This window comes from Oncorhynchus clarkii, chromosome 21, assembly GCF_045791955.1.
Source record: "Oncorhynchus clarkii lewisi isolate Uvic-CL-2024 chromosome 21, UVic_Ocla_1.0, whole genome shotgun sequence".
Classification (NCBI taxonomy): domain Eukaryota; kingdom Metazoa; phylum Chordata; class Actinopteri; order Salmoniformes; family Salmonidae; genus Oncorhynchus; species Oncorhynchus clarkii.
The window spans coordinates 43,846,343-43,866,584 of NC_092167.1; the positions used below are offsets into that span (position 1 = coordinate 43,846,343).

Sequence of the window (20,242 nt, forward strand, 5' to 3'; positions counted from 1 at the left end):
CATTTGGAAACCTCCTCAAAGATTTCCTTTCCTGTGGTTGTGCCATGCATTGATTTGAATCCTAATAGCTCCTCCGTAACACACAGATTTGAGTCCACTCCACGGATGAAGACTGACAGCTGAGCAGTATCAGATGCGTCGCAGCTCTCATCCACAGCGAGGGAGAACGCAACAAAATCTTTTCCCTTTTCCATCAGCTGGTCATACAGATTGGTGGCAAGATCACATGTGCGATCAGCTACTGTGTTCCTGCTCAGGCTCACGTTTGAAAATGCTTGTTTTTTCTCTGGGCATACGAGGTCACAAACCTTCATCATGCACTTTTTCATGAACTCTCCCTCATTAAAGGGCCGGGCTGATTTTGCGATCTCTGCTGCCACTATATAACTAGCCTTTACAGCAGCCTCGCTTTGTGATGTGGCTTTTTTAAACATATTCTGTTGTGAAACCAAACTTCTTTTCATCTCCTCTACTTTCTGGCTCCTTTGAGTCATGTCCAGGTCCTTGTATTTGTCATGGTGTTTCGTTTCATAGTGTCGTCTAATGTTGTACTCCTTACTTACAGCCACGTTGACTCCACAAACAAGACAAACAGGTTTGTCTTTTACATATGTAAACAGATATTCTGCCTCCCACTTGTCCAGAAAGCTCCTGTTTTCTGCCTTTCTTTTCGCCATTTTTGGGAAGGTTTAGCTCGCTGACAGTTGTAGCGTCTATGTTGCTATGACTACTGTCACAGAGGAGAGAGCATTTCTGGGTCCTGTCCTGATTGGCGCGCGAAAACAGCAGAGCATTATGGAATTCGTAGTATTAGTGGTGAATGCACTGTATAATACCGGCGGGCCAGCTCTAGTAGTAATTTGGTATTGTCTCGCGGGCCAAATATAATTACCCCGCGGGCCAAATTTGGCCCACGGGCCAGAGTTTGACACCCATGGGTTAGAGTGTGGGGGCGGAAGGTAGCCTAGTGGTTAGAGTGTAGGGGAGGCAGGTAGCCTAGTGGTTAGAGTGTAGGGGCGGCAGGTAGCCTAGTGGTTAGAGTGTAGGGGCGGCAGGTAGCCTAGTGGTTAGAGTGTAGGGGCGGCAGGTAGCCTAGTGGTTAGAGTGTAGGGGCGGCAGGTAGCCTAGTGGTTAGAGTGTGTGGGCGGCAGGTAGCCTAGTGGTTAGAGTGTAGGGGCGGCAGGTAGCCTAGTGGTTAGAGTGTAGGGGCGGCAGGTAGCCTAGTGGTTAGAGTGTAGGGGCGGCAGGTAGCCTAGTGGTTAGAGTGTAGGGGCGGCAGGTAGCCTAGTGGTTGGAGTGGAGGGGCGGCAGGTAGCCTAGTGGTTAGAGTGTTGGGCCAGTAACCAAAAGTTTGCTGGATCGAATCCCGAGCTGACGAGGTAAAAATATATTGTTCTGCCCCTGAACAAAGCAGTTAACCAACTGTTCCCCGGTAGGCCGTCATTGTAAACAAGTATTTGTTCTTAACTGACTTGCCTAGTTAAATAAAAATGTAAAATCTGCATTGGCAATTTTATTTCATGAAGTCTGCTCTCAACTCAACAAGCACTCCTCCCATTGGTCATGTTATTTACTACAGGTAGCCTAGTGGTTAGAGGGCTGGGCCAGTAACCGAAAGGTTTCTGGATCGAATCCCCGAGCTGGAAAGGTAAAAATCTGTCATTCTGCCCCTGAGTAGGGCAGTTAACCCACTGTTTCCCAGGCGTCAAAGATGTGGATGTCAATTTAAGGCCTCCTCTGTACAACCCCCTTTCCCTACTAGCTAAAGTCTGTTCTCAACTCAAAAAGCACTCCTCCTTCCACTACTTTCCTGTACAGTAATTAACCCACTTAAGGGGCATCTGGGACTACATACCATAATGCACAGCATACACTAACTGTAAGGAATGCCACGTCGGATCTACTACAGGTCTCACAACCTGCCCTGCTGTAAACTTGCCTTGCTGTAAACTTGCCCTGCTGTAAACTTGCCCTGCTGTAAACCCGTCACCTGTCTTGCTGTAAACTTGTCCTGCTGTAAACTTGCCCTGCTGTAAACCCGTCACCTGTCTTGCTGTAAACCTGCCACCTGTCTTGTGGTAAACTTGCCCTGCTGTAAACCCGTCCTGCTGTAAACATGCCCTGCTGTAAACCCACCATGTTGTAAACTTGCCCTGCTGCAAACTTGCCCTGCTGTAAACCCGTCCTGCTGTAAACTTGCCCTGCTGTAAACTTGCCCTGCTGTAAACCTGTCCTGCTGTAAACCTGTCCTGATGTAAACCCGCCCTGCTGTAAACCCACCCTGCTGTAAACCTGTCCTGCTGTAAACCTGTCCTGCTGTAAACCTGCCCTGCTGTAAACCTGTCCTGCTGTAAACATGCCCTGCTGTAAACCTGCCTCCTGTCCTGTTGTAAACCTGTCTTGCTGTAAACCTGCCACCCGTCTTGCTGTAAACCTGCCCTGCTGTAAACCTGTCCTGCTGTAAACATGCCCTGCTGTAAACCTGCCACCTGTCCTGTTGTAAACCTGTCTTGCTGTGAACCTGTCCTGTTGTAAACCTGTCTTGCTGTAAACCTGCCACCTGTTCTGTTGTAAACCTGTCTTGCTGTAAACCTGTCCTGTTGTAAACCTGTCTTGCTGTAAACCTGTCTTGCTGTGAACCTGTTTTACAATAGTGTGTTTACATTTTTCTTGTTTCTTGAACCAGCAAAGTGAGATGTCAGTGAGATAAAAGCTTTTAACAGGCCTGTCTAAGGAAATCAGCTCCGAACACAAAATGTGTGTGGTAGTCCTTTTCTGGCAATTTTACCTAACCCAACACTCTACTCTACTAACGTACAGTAGAAGTGAAGGTCAGGTTGGATTTTGGGGGGGGTAGCAAGGCACACACCCGCAAGTGTTTAGTTTATAGTCCACAAAGACCTTAATTACATATGACTTGGTTTAATTTGTGTCAATGTACACATGGTATAACTTTTCAGTTCAGCGTTTCCATAGCATACCTACCTAAGCTATTCTACACTGGTGAGTCTTGAGTTGGAGGAGGTAGATGTATCCGTGTATTGCAATTTGAGCCGCACTCTCCTTCATATCTGTCATGGCTGGCTTTTGTTCTCCCCTTCGGACACAGGACACAAAACTTCACGATTCGGCCCCTGTACGTGCGGGGGTGTGCGGGGTACAGGGACAGACGCGACCGGTCCTTAATTACCTACTATTACCATAAGCTGCCGATTTCCCCCATCCCTAGGGGCGAGCCAGCCCGAGTTCAATATCCCATCTGTCGCAGAGCAAAAGGGGGAGAGTGGGGCTAGTCCTCTCTGGCCGTACGTGTTTTTATTTTTTTTCCTGAGCTAACTGCAAACTTCCAGACAGAGAGAGCGCTGGGCGGAGAGAAACAGTTGCGTCTCGTTTTACAGCGAAGAGAGAGAAGGAGATACAGAAAAACAGTGAAGGGGACAGATTTTAAAGCGCAGTCTTCCCTCGGCGCACTTGCTGATAAGACACGATTAGCTCTCTATATTATAGTTGCCTGCCAGCACCGTGGTGCAAAACTGCAGATGCAAGCATTCAAACAAGATCCGCTCTGTTTCTGAGCCGAACAGGACATGCAGGCACAGGCAGTTTGACTATCGAGAGTTTTGAAAGAGGGAGGAGGACGGAAGGAAGGAAGCAAAGAGGGAAGAGGAGGAGAAAAGAGCCGGAGAAAAGTTTGAAAGGATACGCGAGACCGGAGACGTTGCCGGTTGGTCACCGTAAAGAAAGGCTATTCAAAGCTGGTATCGCGGGGAAAATCTATCCTCGGATAAACAGACGAGGGTCTGTCGTTGGCCGCTGCCGGGTGGGGAGAGGGATTGTATTGATATTCGGCAGCTGCCGGGAACGCGCCTGATTCCGTTTGCTGTTTGGGGAATAGATGCGCTGGGAAGCCACGATGCGGAGCGATCCCATTTTGTTCGCTTCCAGGGGTGAGTGTCTATTTTAACGTTATCATGCGCTTTGTTTCAGTGGCTCCAACAACTGGCCGCTGAAATTATTGATATGTATCTGAAAAATATATTTACAATCACCCCTTGATAGTCTGTTGGTTTTAAAATGAAACAGTTCAATAGGCAACACGCTCACTGGAAGTGAAAAGCAGTGGATAGCGGGAATTGATTATATCTTGTCACGACAATGAATGGTTTATAACAATGTATATATATCCTAATACTAACAATGCATTATTATTATTAAATGTCATTTCAGCTTTGCTACAATGAAGTCGTCTAATGAATACAGTTCTTTATACAGTTATGTTTCTTCTCATAATTGAGACACGGAGAGAGACACACAGGGGGTTGCTGCGAGCTGGAGGCTGGAAAGACTGCTGACCACCGCCGGCTCCTGAAAGTGTCGTTGGGATCATGGTTTTGTTGTCCATGGAATTATGCGTTGCGACTGTTGTAGCCTAGCAGGTTGCAACCTGAGCCTTCCCCGTCCTTTACCCTCCCTCAAGCCAACTACACTGATGAATACAGCCCTTACGGCGTCCAGGCAGTCCCGCATGATAATCACTGGATTCTGCTCTAGCTGGGCGCAGCTGCCGCCCACTGACTCTGGACGAAGTGACCGCTGACACATTTTATCCAGGAAAGCGCACTTGGGGTGCTTTATTGGACATGCGTTTTACGGGCTCAGCGATTTGGGGGCATTACCTTTGCTAGTGTACCACCAGTTAATTAGGGCAACATTAGTTTCTATAGCAGCCGTGGAATGCTTATGTTTATGTACAAGTCTTATTTGAAATCAAAGTTAGTGTCATATTAAGCTTGATTTACACTAATTAAGCTATTTTTGTATCATATTACTTTACACACATTATTGCGCGGTGCTACTCAAAGGTTGCCATGGTGTTACAACTCATGTGTTACATAGGACTACATACTTAAGGTCAACCAAGAGGTCATTTAAGATTTTCCCCGAGGTCAATAACATAGTCGTGGTTTGACAACACCAAGTGGCTCCATATCTCTTGTTTGTCTGCAGGAGACTGTATCCTAACAATAACACAGCCTGGCTCCAGCGTTAGCCTTTTCCAGCCTACTTGGGTTGGCAGCTGCGTGGTATCAGGGAGCTCCGCGACGTATTCCGGGTTCACATGTGGTGGCGTTCCCGACAGAACTATTGTGTAGTAACGCTGTAATCTCAAATCCACGCCACGTGAGAATGTGACAAGTGTGTTTTGGCTGGAGGGCTGGGACAGCTAGGGTGTTTTTAGGTTTTTGTATTGCGATCAGCCTACTCACCAGTGGGGGTACTAGCACCAGGCAACTAGCTTGGCACTTAGAAATAAATACATTTCTTTCAGCAAGTCCCTGTTTATAAACACTTACGAGGTGCCGTTTGAGAGCAATACGAATGGAGTGTTAATGTGTTTATTGCTGTTTATTATTGTAGTTTTCCCCTCGGTCGGAAACCCTCAGACGATGTGGCATTAATTTGCACCGCGTTGGGTGCCTGTGATGTGGGCATGGTGTCAGTGTTTTAGCCCCCTTCGTTGGTTGGCCCATTTGGTTCTGGTTTTAGGGGAAAGGGATACCCCACCCAGCACCCCAATGATGACGGATTTTGAAAGGCTTTCACGTGTCAGAAAATCCATCGGGAACACCTTTCAACAGCAGGAAAACCCGATCCAACGAAGAGGAGAAGAGAGATTAATTTATTTTTATAATCCCTCACCAAAGTCAATCATTGAACTTGCATTCAGTCACAGATAGTTTAATTCCAACACTAATTGGAGACCTTTAGCCCCTCTCCCTCGCCTGTTAATAGCCTTATGCACATTGGAAAACCAATGTGATGAAGAGCCATTATGTGACCGATTGCCTTGATTCAGATTTATATGAGACTTGTGTCATACAGTGTAACTGTCATTCAGTATGACTGTCATATGGTGTGGCCATCATATAGTGTAACTGCGCCCTTATCCAATACAAATCCAATACCCTTTTAGTTGATGTAACATTGGCTTTGCATGGCCATCTGATATAATCTCCAAATGCATACAGTATGAGTCATTATAAAAGACTACTTCTGCCACTCTTTGGTAATATCCTCGGGGCAATAACGACTACAAGTGTTGTTCATCATTTCTCATTAACCACTAGCCTGATGTAATAGGCTTAGCAGCCTACATAAAAGGATGAGCCGGTTAGCTAGTTAGTTTGTCTGTCTGGGGCAAAGATTAAGGTGGTCTGGATGGAACTACCAGAGTTACAGGGTTAGGGTGGGTTCTGTCTCAGCCAAATGTGGGGTTGTTGATTTTAGGGAGGGGCACAAGGGTGGCTTTTGGAATAAAAACAACGACATGGCTGAACATGGAAGTGATGGGAGAAGAAAGGGTGGTTGTGGTCTGTGTTTGGGTGGAGTCTAATGGGAATAAACACCTCAAAGACTGTCTGGTTAGGAGCTGTCAATCAAAGGGCAAGCGGCTTGAATTTTAATGTCATGGTAGATAACTTGGCATTGGGCCAATACATGGATGGCTCTATCTTTACCACAAACGTTAAGTATGAGATGGGAACATGAATGGTCCTCTTATCTGCCTCCTATCCTCTTTGGCTTTCTTTATTTATTGGTTGAATGCAATTGGCTGGTGACTTTACAACAGTCCAGGATGGAATGCCATCCTTCCTGCACCACCAAGTCTCCTCCATCCTTCCTGCACCACCAAGTCTCCTCCATCCTTCCTGCACCACCAAGTCTCCTCCATCCTTCCTGCACCACCAAGTCTCCTCCATCCTTCCTGCACCACCAAGTCTCCTCCATCCTTCCATTCCTCCAAGAAAGATGAGTCCAACCAAAATCCAGAGCCTCTAACCACTCTCCTCCTCTCCTTTCCTTACTCCATCCCCCTCTTTGTGGTTTGGTTTCAGATTGAGTGCTTTGTAATTATCCTCTTACACATAATGGAGGAGTTTCACTCTCTGTCTCTTTCTGTCTCTTTCTCCCCTACTTCCCTCTCTCTCCCCTCATTCTGTTCCCCGTCTCTCTCTCTCTGAACTACAGAATCCAACTTCCCATCTCTCAGATGAGGTTTTGAGCAGTAGATCAGTCGATCAGTCTGACTCAGATGTTTGTGGTTTGGCCATAGAGATAGATAGAGGACTAATCTTTATAGCTGCGCTATTATAGCGTCTGTGACAGTATGCGCAGCAACATTGAGGATACAACTCATAGGAATGCCCACTCAGTTGACTTATTTGACTACTTTAAAATGGCGGAAGCATGGTGGAGCGCCCTCAATGGCGCTGCCCATGCTAAAATAGCCTTCTGGCCACTAGAGGTCTCTATCATTCTCTATAGGTTTGGCACTGATGAGATGATATATACCACGGTGATGTTCCCTTGTCATGCCCTGTGGAACACAGACAGAGCCCTGGTAATTACAGACCACGATAGAGAACGCTCTCATCATAAACTAACGCCTCCACTATTCTTCTCATCTTACAGTACATGTGAATGCTTCTCAGCGGAAAGGACTCAAAAGCAAGAGTGGTTTATTAAAGGTTTATTGCGTTTTTATGACCATGGTTTGATATGATGTTGAGCCTTTTGATTGTGGTGTTTGTGGCCTGCAGGCCCGAATTTGGTCTTCAGAGTATATGTGCTTATTCATGTGTAAATATGATGCAACGTGCTGTCACGAGAGTCATGGTTGTTCTACCCATTTAAATCTGATTGCTGTGGAATGCTGTAATCTACTGAAATAGTCCCCAGGTTAACTATTCTGGGTCAAACAGGGGCCCCAGAGAGAGAGAGAGTTCCAGAGGCACAATGCAAGTGGCGTGTTTCCCCTCTCTGGACACCGCAAGATCGGGCTTCCTCTCTCTGAGCGTGGGTGTGGACTGCCTGGAGGAAATGTGCCGACTCAGACCCAGGAGTAAGGCACTCAGTTTACCCAGACCGAGGGAGGAAGGGAGAGAGGAAAGGAGCCTGGAAGGAGGGAGGGAGTGAGAAAGGGAAGTGCCAATCCAAACAGACTAGGGCCCGGTTTCCCCAATAGCGATGGAATTTAGGTTTACGAGTGTTTTAACAATGCATCTTTCCTACAACGGCCCGAAGATGTAACATGTGTTTCCCAAAACACAAGGCAGAGAATGGTCGCTAAGTCCGTCGTTAGAGCATGTGTCGATACCGGTAGGATCGAAAGATGGGGGAGCACTGCTCTCGGATCAGCTTTCTCCATTCAAATCTTTCCTTAACATTAGTATTATTTCACAGTACTGACGACGGATCAGCTTCTAGAGATATATTAACACCTTATGGCTGCAAATATGGAGGCGGCTTATTGTAATACTTACCCAATATAAATGCACAATACTACAGACATGGCACATCATTGTGCATGTTAGGCGACACATCATGAAATATATTGAGACAAATTACAGACACTAACCAACAATGCACCTCAGCCACGCTCAAAGGTCCTAAACGATATCATAACCATCATTGATAAAATATAATACTGTGCAGCTATATTCATCGACCTGGCCAAGGCTTTCTACTCTGTCAATCACCGCATTCTTATCGGCAGACACAACAGCATTGGTTTCTCAAATGAATGCCTCGCCTGGTTCACCAACTACTTCTCAGACAGAGTTCAGTGTGTCAAATCGGAGGGCCTGTTGTCCAGTCCTCTGACAGTCTCTATGGGGGTGCCACAGGGTTCAATACTCTGGCCGACTCTTTTCTCTGTATACATCAATGATGTTGCTTTTGCTGCTGGTGATTCTCTGATCCACCTCTACGCAGACGACACCATTCTGTATACTTCTGGCCCTTCTTTGGACACTGTGTTAACAACCCTCCAGACGAGCTTCAATGCCATACAACACTCCTTCCGTGGCCTCCAACTGCTCTTAAATACAAGTAAAACTAAATGCATGCTTTTCAACCGACCGCTGCCCACACCTGCTCGCCTGTCCAGCATCACTACTCTGGACGGCTCCGACTTAGAATATGTGGACAACTACAAATACCTAGGTGTCTGGTTAGACTGTAAACTCTCCTTCCAGACTCACATTAAGCATCTCCAATCCAAAATTAAATCTAGAATCGGCTTCCTATTTCGCAACAAAGCATCCTTCACTCATGCTGCCAAACATACCCTCATAAAACTGACTATCCTACCGATCCTTGACTTCGGCGATGTCATTTACAGAATAGCCTCCAACACTCTACTCAGCAAATTGGATGTATTCTATCACAGTGCCATCTGTTTTGTCACCAAAGCCCCATATACTACCCACCACTGTGACCTGTATGCTCTCGTTGGATGGCCCTCGCTTCATATTCGTCGCCAAACCCACTGGCTCCAGGTCATCTATAAGTCTTTGTTAGGTAAGCCCCGCCTTATCTCAGCTCACTGGTCACCATAGCAGCACCCACCCGTAGCATGCGCTCCAGCATATTTCACTGGTCACCCCCAAAGCCAATTCCTCCTTTGGCAGCCTTTCCTTCCATTTCTCTGATGCCAATGACTGGAACGAACTGCAAAAATCACTGAAACTGGAGACTCATATCTCCCTCACAAACTTTAAGCATCAGTTGTCAGAGCAGCTCACACGTCATTGCACCTGTACATAGCCCATCTGTAAATAGCCCACCCAACTACCTCATCCCCATATTGTTATTTATTTTGCTCTTTTGCACCCCAGTATCTCTACTTGCACATCCATCTTCTGCACATCTATCACTCCAGTGTTGAATTGCTAAATTGTAATTATTTTGCCACTATGTCCTATTTATTGCCTTATCTCCCTAATTTTACTTCATTTGCACACACTGTATATAGATTTTTCTATTGTGTTATTGACTGTACGTTTGTTTATTCCATGTGTAACTCTGTGTTGTTGTTTGTGTCGCACTGCTTTGCTTTATCTTGGCCAGGTCGCAGTTGTAAATGAGAACTTGTTCTCAACTTCCCTACCTGGTTAAATAAAGGTGTTCTCAACTAGCCTACCTGGTTAAATAAAGGTGTTCTCAACTAGCCTACCTGGTTAAATAAAGGTGAAAGAAAAACAAGTAGAAAAATAGAACTCAATTGATGGAACGTCACATTTATTTCAATATGATTGAAACAGGCCTACCGTTTTAGATTTTAATGCAGTCTTCTCGGGTTTGCATTTAAAGCATATTTTTATAGCTTTATATATATTTTAATATTTATTACATTGCGTGTTTGTATCAATTGCAAAGACACTGGTAACTTTGTATTTCTACTCAACTTTGTTCTGAATTTATCAGCCATAACAGAGAGACGGATAAACCATGTGATTCTGTTTAGCGGGGATCTTCTGTGTATAAAGTGACGCGGGAGGGCAAAAAAAGCATCTAACGACACACTTAGCTGATCTACGAGTGGCCTGGGGCACGGGTTATATTACGAGCGTTTTCAAGTGCAACGTTAAAAATGATGGTTTGGGAAGCAGCGTGGAGATTTAATGATGCTCCTATGAAGGTTCTGACGATGAACTTAGCCTTAAGATGCTTTTGGGAAACCGGGCCCAGGGCAGAAGGAGGGGGGGGGGTCATCTGGAAGAGCCAGGCTGTCGTGTTTGTGTGTGTTGGGGTTGAAAATAAGGAGCCAGCGATGCCCTGTTGTGTGGTGGCGACTGGCGCGAGGGGGGTAACCATGATGATGCCAGACCATAAACCACGCCAATTAACGTCACCACCGTCCAAGTGCAACATTCTTCCCACAAAGCAACATATTATGTGGTTGTACCCTATATCCCACAATTACACTTTATATACAGCATTAGCTGATTGAGATTGACGTTCTATGGAATAGTGAACTCAAGCCTACCTGCACTGCACACAAACTATGTCTAGTGGGTCATGGGTGCAGTGCACATATAAACAACCTGTCATTGGTCCAGGTCTGGAGTATCTCATGCCCATTAGCTCAGTCAACACATGGAGTCTGGGCGGGATCCATCATCGTACATCAAAGTGGAGCAGCAGACTACTGCTTGGTACTTTGAAATGAGCCAAGAACGCCAGTGCTCCCTCAGAAGCTTGGCTCAGGTTTCTCAAACAGATTTGTCAGATTACATAACCTTTATGATCTAACCTACATGATATATGGTTTAGATTAGTAGTTGTAGTACCCATTAGAGACTGGTTATAGGATGGATGATGATGGTGCTCTCTCTAATTTGTCTAAAAACACCCACTGTTCTTCCTGTGCTTTGAGGGGTTTCGTTGAGTTGTGCATACAGACGTAGGATCTTTTAATTTGACCACTTTCTCACAATAGGAAAAATAATCCTGCAGTAACAGAAAATGTGAATTATTGTGTGGATTATTATGAATGGACATTTGTAAACCTTGAATACTACAAGTTTGCTTTTGCTGATGTGCAGGACATATCCTGAAACAACATGGTGGTCAAATTAAGATCCTACATCTGTAGGTAGGTTGCCTATCACTTAGTGTGTCTTAATAAAGTAGTGACACTTTGTTATGGGAAATGCAGTCTCTAAGGTGAGAGATAAAAACATCCGATTTATTTTCTTGCCCTGAGTTTGTGGGTGTGTATTTGTGCATTTATCAGTCTCTCTCTCTGTCTCTTATTTATAAATGGTGTCTGTCTGTAGCACACACGTCTGTTGTGTTTAGTCTGGGGACGTGACAGCCTTTCAAGTCAGGACCAGCTCTTAAACATACCCACTAAACATACCCACAACGCCTAGGGCCTATCAAAGTCACAGGAGAAGGTAGAGCAGCGTTTAAGGACCTGTCAGACATCACACAAACAACTGACAGACAGACAGACACTAAAGAAAGTATGGTAGGCGGGTGTATACAGTCAGTCCATTTTAAATTAGGGCACTGCAACATTTCATTTTAAAAAGAAGACTGGTGTTTATGTCAGTGAAAGTAGACGGTCTCAAGTTCAACTATAGATTCACGTTCACCTGGAGCCTAACACGTTCACCTGGAACCGAACACGTTCACCTGGAAGCTAACACGTTCACCTGGAAGCTAACACGTTCACCTGGAAGCTAACACGTTCACCTGGAAGCTAACACGTTCACCTAGAAGCTAACACGTTCACCTGGAACCGAACACGTTCACCTAGAAGCTAACACGTTCACCTAGACCCAAACATGTTCACCTAGACGCTAACATGTTCACCTAGACTCAAACATGTTCACCTAGAAGCTAACATGTTCACCTAGAAGCTAACATGTTCACCTAGACGCTAACATGTTCACCTAAACGCTAACATGTTCACCTAGACGCTAACATGTTCACCTAGACGCTAACATGTTCACCTAGGCCTCCCGGGTGGCGCAGTGGTTAAGGGCGCTGGGTTCGCGCCCAGGCTCTGTCGTAACAGGCCGCGACCGGGAGGTCCGTGGGGCGACGCACAATTGGCCTAGCGTCGTCCGGGTTAGGGAGGGATTGGTCGGTAGGGATCTCCTTGTCTCATCGCGCACCAGCGACTCCTGTGGCGCGCTAGCCAAGGTTGCCAGGTGCACGGTGTAGCCTCACATTGGTGCGGCTGGCTTCCGGGTTGGATGCGCGCTGTGTTAAGAAGCAGTACGGCTGGTTGGGTTGTGTGGCATGACATTCAGCCTTCGTCTCTCCCGAGCCCGTACGGGAGTTGTAGCAATGAGACAAGATAGTAGCTACTACAACAATTGGATACCAAGAAATTGGGGAGAAAAAAGGGGTAAAAAAAAAAAAAACATGTTCACCTAGAACCTAACATGTTCACCTAGACGCAAACATGTTCACCTAGAACCTAACATGTTCACCTAGACGCAAACATGTTCACCTAGACGCAAACATGTTCACCTAGAACCTAACATGTTCACCTAGACGCAAACATGTTCACCTAGACGCAAACATGTTCACCTAGAACCTAACATGTTCACCTAGAACCTAACATGTCAACCCTCTGGCCCCCGTGATCTTCCTCAACCCTTCTTGGTCCGAGAATCATGACTGACTGCCCTCCGAACTGAGACATTCTCCTGTAGGTGTGTTCACATCTTGACTCAAGAGGGGGTTTAGTGTTTCTGGAAGGCCCAGCCAGAAGCTATCTTTTGGCATCGGAGCCTGTTGACATGGGGAGTTGTGTTTAGTGTAGAGTGCTGTGTTGGCGAGAGAGGGGGAGAAAGAGAGAGGGGGGGGCGAGGGAGGGAGAGAGAGGGGGGGGGTGAGTGAGGGAGGAAGAGAGGGGGATGGGGGCGTGAGCGAGAGAGGGGGAGAGAGAGGGGGGGAGCAAGAGAGAGAGATGGGAGGGAGAGGGGGGCGGGGGTTGAGGGAGGGAAATAGAGGGGGAGCGAGGGAGTGAGTGGGTGGTTTGTTTGCGTGGTTTACTGTTTTAGTTCATAGCCCTAAAGGATTGTTTGAGGGTGGTCCTCTTCACTCCACACCACCTACTTCTAATTCCCTGAAGCCATCTGGGATTTTAATGCATATTGTTGCTCCCCTAACACGCGTTTTGACCACCCCTGTTGGAAGTCGGCTAAACCATTCAGTCTTTCTCTATCCAAAGGCATGAGCTCACCAATACAATACAAAACTCTGAAGACTCCTGGCTACAACACGTGTTCAGTAAGAAAGGCTGGAATCCATGTATGCTGTCATGCACTTTTTTTTGTTGTTGTTGCCATTTACACAACTGGTCCAAGACTGCTGTAATGACGTTGTCCAGCATGACTAATAGTTGGTCTGGGGTTTGGAAAACTGATCAAGAATCTGTTTCTAAAGGGCAGAAAGTAACCAACGACTGTTTTAGCCTGATATTGAGGTGCTTGTTTAGTCCTAGGTTATGCCTTATGACTCTCTCTCCTTCTCTCCTCTCTCTTTTTCTCTCTGTCTGTCTGTCTGTCTGGCTTTGTCTCCCCCCTCTACATCCCTCTCTCTCCCCCTACCTCTCTCTCCCTCCTGGCCTCTACCTCTCTCTCCCTCCTGGCCTCTACCTCCCTCTCTCCCCCCTGGTCTCTATCTCTCTCTCCCTCCTGGCCTCTACCTCTCTCTCCCTCCTGGCCTCTACCTCTCTCCCTCTTGGCCTCTACCTCCCTCTCTCCCCCCTGGTCTCTATCTATCTCTCCCTCCTGGTCTCTACCTCTCTCTCCCTCCTGGTCTCTACCTCTCTCTCCCTCCTGGCCTCTACCTCTCTCATAGGATAATACGATTAAAACAGGAATGTGTGAAAGTTGCTCTTTGTATCGAGAGAGGGAGAGACTCCCAGTATTGTCCGTGGCTCAGAGTGAAATATGAGCGTGTGTTTTAACCTCATAAATTAAATCAAATGTCTCTCCCAGACAACGGTATGCACCAATCTCCATGCCAGACAACGGTATGTACCAATCTCCATGCCAGACAACGGTATGCACCAATCTCCATCCAAGACAACGGTATGCACCAATCTCCATGCCAGACAACGATATGCACCAATCTCCATCCAAGACAACGGTATGCACCAATCTCCATCCAAGACAACGGTATGCACCAATCTCCATGCCAGACAACGGTATGTACCAATCTCCATGCCAGACAACGGTATGCACCAATCTCCATGCCAGACAACGATATGCACCAATCTCCATGCCAGACAACGGTATGCACCAATCTCCATCCAAGACAACGGTATGCACCAATCTCCATGCCAGACAGCGGTATGCACCAATCTCCATGCCAGACAACGGTATGCACCAATCTCCATGCCAGACAGCGGTATGCACCAATCTCCATGCCAGACAACGGTATGCACCAATCTCTATCCAAGACAACGGTATGCACCAATCTCCATGCCAGACAGCGGTATGCACCAATCTCCATGCCAGACAACGGTATGCACCAATCTCCATGCCAGACAACGGTATGCACCAATCTCTATCCAAGACAACGGTATGCACCAATCTCCATGCCAGACAGCGGTATGCACCAATCTCCATGCCAGACAACGGTATGCACCAATCTACATGCCAGACAACGGTATGCACCAATCTTCATGCCAAACAACTGATCAAAAGTTTGGGCCACCTTCCTCAAACTGTACATCACTATCATTCATTGAAGCCACGGGGGTCCTTCAGGCTTTTACAGGGCCGACTAGATAATATATCATTGCAGGTGTCTGGCAAAAACAATGCGTACTGTACTTTTGTGAATTGAGACTATGCCCAAAACACTATGTGCTGTTGTGCTAAGAACATTCCGAAGCGTTTCATTGGCTGTCCGTCAGGTTTCACATTAAGATGGGATGCCTATAGTTACGTTATAATTTACTATGACATACAGGGCCGGGACGATACCAGAATTGCAAATACTCGTTGGTTTTGTGGCAAGGAAACAAAACACAAAGCAGATTTAACTTTAGGAAAACAGCCCTAAATGTTAGCAACAAAGATCATTATGTTGTCATCTGGAGTCACATGTATTTTCTAAGCTCTAACAGACATTATTGGTCATACAGCAGGTTGGTCTGCATGTTTTTATTTTTGTTATGAGAAAAATATTGCGATACTGGTGTCGTCCTGGACCTAATGAAATAATGCAGAACTCGATAGTACACTACATGACCAAAAGTATGTGGACACCTGCTTGTCTAACATTTCATTCCAAAATCATGGGTATTAAAATGGAGTTGATCCCCCCCTTTGCTGCTATAACAGCCTCCACTCTTCTGGGAAGGCTTTCCACTAGATGTTGGAACATTGCTGCTATAACAGCCTCCACTCTTCTGGGAAGGCTTTCCACTAGATGTTGGAACATTGCTGCGGGGACTTGCTTCCATTCAGCCACAAGAGCATTATAGAGGTTGGGCACTGATGTAGGGCGATTAGGCCTGGTGCACAGTCGACGTTCCAGTTCATCCCAAAGGTGTTCAATGGGGTTGAGGTCAGGGCTCTGCGCAGGACAGTCAATTTCTTCCACACCGATTTCTGTATGGACCTCGCTTTATGCACGGGGGCATACATTTGAAGGGGTGTCCACATACTGTTGTATATGTGTGTGTGTGTGTGTGTGTGTGTGTGTGTGTGTGTGTGTGTGTGTGTGTGTGTGTGTGTGTATGTGTATCAAAATATACCTCCCCAACACCACTATAGTTCCTTAACTAAACTGATTTAATGGAATCATCCCAAATACACCGGCATTGTCTGTGAGGAATTCTGATGTTGGAGGTGGTAGACGATACAGATAGTTCCATCATGAGTGTGTATGTGTGTGTGTGTGTGCGTGTGTGTGTGTGTTTTGTGTTTCTTGTCTTCGTGGGGTTCTGGTGAATTCTCTGCAGAACTAACCACAGATAGGACCTATGATTATATGATGAGCTAACCAACTACAACTTGTAAGGTCATGTCAACAGCGGAGACTGTACCTGCCAACCTCAGCAATTACATAATCTCATGTTTATGACAGGCTCTACTGGAACTCAAAGGACTGAACTATGGAAGATATAGGGGTGTTCTTTATCTACAGCCTGGTTCTGTATTGATGTGCAGTGCATAACACCCTCATAGCACCCCTACAAACTCAATGTGAAGCGATCCGTAACATTTTCTGAGAGAACCATACCCTTTTTTCACTCCCAGTGAGAGAGATATACACACACACACCAACACACACACACACACACACACACACACACACACACACACACACACACACACACACACACACACACACACACACACACACACACACTCCCTTACCTAAACCTTCAGCTATGCATTTATATGGGCTGTGCCTATTGTTTTGCTGCTGTATGAAGAGGGGTGAAGGTGTATTTTCCCAGAGCTATAAATCAGCGTTGACGGCAGGGAGGGAGAGTGTGTACCAGGAGATGTGTTGTACCAGTGCCAGGTGTTGCACCAGTGCCAGCCTGGGTTTACCTTTCCATCTGTATCTAACCCTGGGTTTACCTTTCCATCTGTATCTAACCCTGGGTTTACCTTTCCATCTGTATCTAACCCTGTGTTTACCTTTCCATCTGTATCTAACCCTGTGTTTACCTTTCCATCTGTATCTATCACTGTGTTTACCTTTCCATCTGTATCTAACACTGGGTTTACCTTTCCATCTGTATCTAACCCTGGGTTTACCTTTCCATCTGTATCTAACCCTGGGTTTACCTTTCCATCTGTATCTAACCCTGTGTTTACCTTTCCATCTGTATCTATCACTGTGTTTACCTTTCCATCTGTATCTAACACTGGGTTTACCTTTCCATCTGTATCTAACACTGGGTTTACCTTTCCATCTGTATCTACCACTGGGTTTACCTTTCCATCTGTATCTAACCCTGTGTTTACCTTTCCATCTGTATCTATCACTGTGTTTACCTTTCCATCTGTATCTAACCCTGGGTTTACCTTTCCATCTGTATCTAACCCTGGGTTTACCTTTCCATCTGTATCTAACACTGGGTTTACCTTTCCATCTGTATCTAACACTGGGTTTACCTTTCCATCTGTATCTAACACTGGGTTTACCTTTCCATCTGTATCTAACCCTGGGTTTACCTTTCCATCTGTATCTAACCCTGTGTTTACCTTTCCATCTGTATCTAACACTGGGTTTACCTTTCCATCTGTATCTAACCCTGGGTTTACCTTTCCATCTGTATCTAACCCTGTGTTTACCTTTCCATCTGTATCTAACACTGGGTTTACCTTTCCATCTGTATCTAACACCGGGTTTACCTTTCCATCTGTATCTAACACTGGGTTTACCTTTCCATCTGTATCTAACCCTGGGTTTACCTTTCCATCTGTATCTAACCCTGTGTTTACCTTTCCATCTGTTTCTAACACTGGGTTTACCTCTCAATCTGTATCTAACCCTGTGAATGTTTTACAGAAGGTTTCTGCATAACAACTGAGGTGTTCTTCTTTTTCCTCAGACAGGAAGGAGGCTGTTGTAACTGTATTGCCATTATTGTTGAACTCAATGATGTCATTCATACACATAACTTAGTGCATATCCATAACTAAGACATTGCCATCAACCCCTGATGATGTCTAACATTCTAACACTGTGTTTTTTTATGTTTTTGTCTCTTTGAAGCCATGGAGGAGTTGGTGTGTGAGCTGCGTCTGTTCCTGGACCTGCTGGACAGGGAGTATCTGAGCGCTGGGGTCAGGGAGAAGAAGATGCTCATCTCCAACATCCTTCACAGGGTCCTCACCGCTAAAGGTTACAACCGCAGCTATTATCAAATACAGTGGTATCTGTCACGTGCTTCGTAAACAACAGGCTGACAGTGAGACGCTTACTTACAGGACCGTTACCAAAAAATGTAGAGAGAAAATAATAATATAGTCAATAGTCAAATAATGATAATAACACAAGGAATAAATCCACAATGAGTAACGATAATTTGGCTGTACACACGAGGTGCCAGTACTGAGTCAATGTGCAGTGGTACGAGGTAGTTGAGGTACACACAGTATGTACATATACTGTAGGTAGGGATAAAGTGACTGTAACATTATCTTGCATACAACCTTTACACAATCTCACATCTCCTACATCTTCCACACAATCCTCAACATTAAAGACCACAACCTTCACCATCACACAACCTTTACACAGTCTCACATCTCCTACATCTTCCACACGATCCTCAACATTAAAGACCACAACCTTCACCATCACACAACCTTTACACAATCTCACATCTCCTACATCTTCCACACAATCCTCAACATTAAAGACCACAACCTTCACCATCACAGAACCTTTACACAGTCTCACATCTCCTACATCTTCCACACGATCCTCAACATTAAAGACCACAACCTTCACCATCACACAACCTTTACACAGTCTCACATCTCCTACATCTTCCACACGATCCTCAACATTAAAGACCACAACCTTCACCATCACACAACCTTTACACGATCTCACATCTCCTACATCTTCCACACAATCCTCAACATTAAAGACCACAACCTTCACCATCACACAACCTTTACACAGTCTCACATCTCCTACATCTTCCACACGATCCTCAACATTAAAGACCACAACCTTCACCATCACACAACCTTTACACAGTCTCACATCTCCTACATCTTCCACACAATCCTCAACATTAAAGACCACAACCTTAACCATCACACAACCTTTACACAGTCTCACATCTCCTACATCTTCCACACGATCCTCAACATTAAAGACCACAACCTTAACCATCACACAACCTTTACACAGTCTCACATCTCCTAAATCTTCCACACGATCCTCAACATTAAAGACCACAACCTTCACCATCACACAACCTTTACACAATCTCACTCCACTCTCACCCGGACCAACAGCCATTTCATACCCTCAATCCACATACTCTACCTCATTGCCATTATCATCATACCTAATCCATGCCATTGCATTTTATGTTTGTTGATTGTAATTCGATCTCTCTGTCTTCCTCTCTCAGAGCCCTCGTTCAAGTCAGAGGACCACAGCAGCCTTTCTGCACCCCCTCAGATGCCACTCCCTGAGATCCCACACCCCTGGCTCGTAAGACCACCTCACCCCATCGTGCTCTCTCTCTGACCTATGACATCACAACCTTTACGTCACATACAGTGCATTCGGAAAGTATTCAGACCCCTTGACTTTTTATTTGATTTTTTACCTTATTCTAAAATGGATTAAATAAAACATCTACACACACTACCCCATAATGACAAAGTGAACATTTTTGCACATTTTATTAACTATAAAAAACAGAAATACCTTATTTACAATTATTATTAAGACCCTTTGCTATCAGACTCAAAATTGAGCTCAGTTGCATCCTGTTTCCATTGATCATCCTTGAGATGTTTCTACAACTTGATTGGAGTCCACCTGGGGTAAATTCAATTGATTGGACATGATTTGGAAAGGCAAACACCTGTCTATATAAGGTCCCACAGTTGACAGTGCATGTCAGAACAAAAACCAAGTCATGAGGTCGAAGGAATTGTGCGTAGAGCTCTGAGACAGGATTGTGTCGAGGCACAGATCTGGGTAAGGGTACCAAAACAAAAACATTTGGCAGCATTGAAGGTCCCCAAGAACACAGTGACTTATATCATTATTAAATGGAAGAAGGCACATGACAGCCCAATTGGAGTTTTCCAAAAGGCAGCTAAAGAACTCTCAGACCATGAGAAACAAGATTATCTGGTCTGACGAAACCAAGATTGAACTCTTTGGCTTGAATGCCAAGCGTCACTTCTGGAGGAAACCTGGCACC

At 45.5% G+C, this 20,242-nt stretch overlaps 1 protein-coding gene across 3 annotated transcripts in view; it reads left to right on the plus strand.

Moving 5' to 3' along the window:
• The window catches only part of LOC139379085 (actin filament-associated protein 1-like), a 149,306-nt gene that overhangs the window by 68,944 nt on the left and 60,120 nt on the right, over positions 1-20,242 (plus strand). The window contains exons 1-3 of one of the 3 annotated variants that reach the window (XM_071121880.1): positions 3,685-3,947; positions 18,058-18,186; positions 19,436-19,518. In XM_071121880.1, the coding sequence (XP_070977981.1) occupies positions 3,896-3,947; positions 18,058-18,186; positions 19,436-19,518 (264 nt within the window). In that variant the 5' untranslated portion in view covers positions 3,685-3,895. Of the gene's footprint in view, positions 1-3,684; positions 3,948-18,057; positions 18,187-19,435; positions 19,519-20,242 lie in introns of those variants that run through there. The other 2 variants (XM_071121881.1, XM_071121882.1) reach the window with 2 other exon arrangements.